Below are 2,124 nucleotides of genomic sequence, written 5' to 3'. Positions count from 1 at the left end.
GAGATAAATGTAAGAATTTACAGTTTTCAGCTGCTTTGGCAAGTCTAGCAATGCAGCTTATCGCATGTTGTCAAATGTAGTTTATATCTAAAGAATCAGAACCGAGCGATGTATCCTTTCTGTTACTTTTAGTCAACATAGGATAGTACTGAATGTTAGGAGTTGTTTACTTTTCCTGACAAACAGACAAAAAATACTGTTTAAAAGTTGTTTATCCTGCAAGTTATCTTACAACAAACCATACACCTGCATCAGCTTCATCCACTGCTGTCTGCATTCTCATGGCAATTTTGCATTTATTATTTTTCCTGCTCCACTACAGGTTGATTCTCCAACTAATGATGACCACAATGGGCAGGTTCATTCAAGAGGTGTGGAAATTTTCAACTTCTTCACAGTGACTTTAAGCTTCTGTCTTCCTGCTCAAAACCTTCTGAAAGATGGGATCAGATGCTCACCGTAGTGCATCATCATGTGTGTCATTTCCTTCCCTATGCCCGTGCCTCTGTGACTGGGCTCTGTAGAAAACAAGGGTAATATAGCATCCACATATAAAGAGATATACACAGGAAATGATTGAGATGAACAAACCACAGAACAGGCTGACTGTAGATATTTGCTCAGCGTTTGATTTTGAATCACTTTTAAGATAAGCACACTGGGCATCACCTGCTATCATGATCTCCAGCTCAGCCAAAGAGAGGTCTGTTTAGTCCGTCAGGAACATGTTGACATCTCCCACCATGCATTGTTCCTCTTCTATACTGGGATCTGCCCTAGCTGCATCCAAGATGATGAATGTGCACTCTGACAAAAAATAAGAAAGTCTAATTAAACAGCTTTTCTTTAGGTGATTTTACTAGTGCATGACCTCAGAAAGAATGACGTCTTATTTTCACATCATATCCAATGATTACCGGTTAGTTATAAACACTTTAACCTAACAAATCTGATAGATGATGGTATGAACGTTTGGAAGGAATGATTTGGAAGCCATAAGGACAGAACTTGAAAGCAATGTTGACCTCATAAAGCAAATGCCACTGAATCATATTTCACTTTTTCCTATCATAAGTTGTATTAAATAAGTTTCTATTATTTGGACAGTGTGTTAGCTTCTTTATGTAGGCATTGTAAAAATTCTGAATGTTAAAAACTTGTTACTCTAACTTAGAATAAGTTAACAAAAGTAAAAGAAGTTCTCTCATATTTACCTTTCCAGCCACTGCTGTATGATCGGTTCAACCAAAGATTGTTTTTCTCTTTCTGTTTTATTTAGGTAGCTTTCCGAGAAATAAAGGTGTCCAGTTATTCACATGAAAAAAACCTAAGACTAAGTCTGGCAAGCCTTCAGATTTAGAACAACTGCTTTAGAGAATGAATAAGAGCATGTTCTGTGTGTACATTTACTGCAGAGGAAGTCTTACTGTCATCATCTTCCCTCCAGCTCCCCTGCATGTCGTACTCCTGTTCCAGGGTCAGTGGCTCTGAGGCAGTCAGATGCTGCAGCTCAGGACACTTCATCCATTCATGATACCTGAAGAGTGTAAACAGGTGGATAAGAAACAGGGACTGCAGGTTTCTACAGCTTTAACTTAATCATGTTAGGACTGGAGCTGGTTCTGCTGTGCCAGTTAAAGAGACTTCAATCTGTCAAAGGATCAAAAGTTTGTATTGACAGCTGGGTCATCTATCATAAGTTATTTCTTCACCTTGTGAAATTATATCTCTGTTATTGCTAAATACTTTTGAGATGCAGTGCGGTCAGGAGAGAAACACTACACAGTTTCATCTCAAGAGAGTGGATGAATGTAGCTGTTCTTGCTGAAGATGAAGAGAGTTGTAATGATAGAGTTATTTTCATTATTCACCATTATCAGTGCTAATGAGATGTAACGCCACCTCCTCTACCATTAGGGCACCACACACATCTAAAGAGGCCATGTAATGACCAGAGCTTAAGGACACACTATGTCATTTCCTCTACACTAACCGCTGAAGTTTATCCTCACTTCAGACTTGCTCATCTTGCCATGCTCTGACAGTTGGGCCAACACTCTCTACAGCTTCTGACTACTTGACATTGCATTGCCGTTTCATTCCATCCCCCAGTGGAGGAGTGAC

At 39.3% G+C, this 2,124-nt stretch overlaps 1 protein-coding gene across 1 annotated transcript; it reads right to left on the bottom strand.

Annotated features, from left to right (window-relative positions):
* Positions 1–270: 270 nt before the first annotated feature.
* LOC109961774 (N-acetyltransferase 9-like) lies at positions 271–1,555 on the bottom strand. The gene is given in 3 exon segments (XM_020602900.1): positions 271–518; positions 670–807; positions 1,428–1,555. Coding segments are annotated over 3 exon segments (330 nt in total). The 5' UTR covers positions 1,525–1,555; the 3' UTR covers positions 271–423.
* Positions 1,556–2,124: the final 569 nt, after the last annotated feature.

This window comes from Monopterus albus, unplaced genomic scaffold, assembly GCF_001952655.1.
Source record: "Monopterus albus unplaced genomic scaffold, M_albus_1.0 scaffold3.1, whole genome shotgun sequence".
NCBI lineage: Eukaryota > Metazoa > Chordata > Actinopteri > Synbranchiformes > Synbranchidae > Monopterus > Monopterus albus.
The sequence above is the reverse complement of the archived record's forward strand: the minus strand, read 5'-3'. Positions and strand labels throughout refer to the sequence as shown.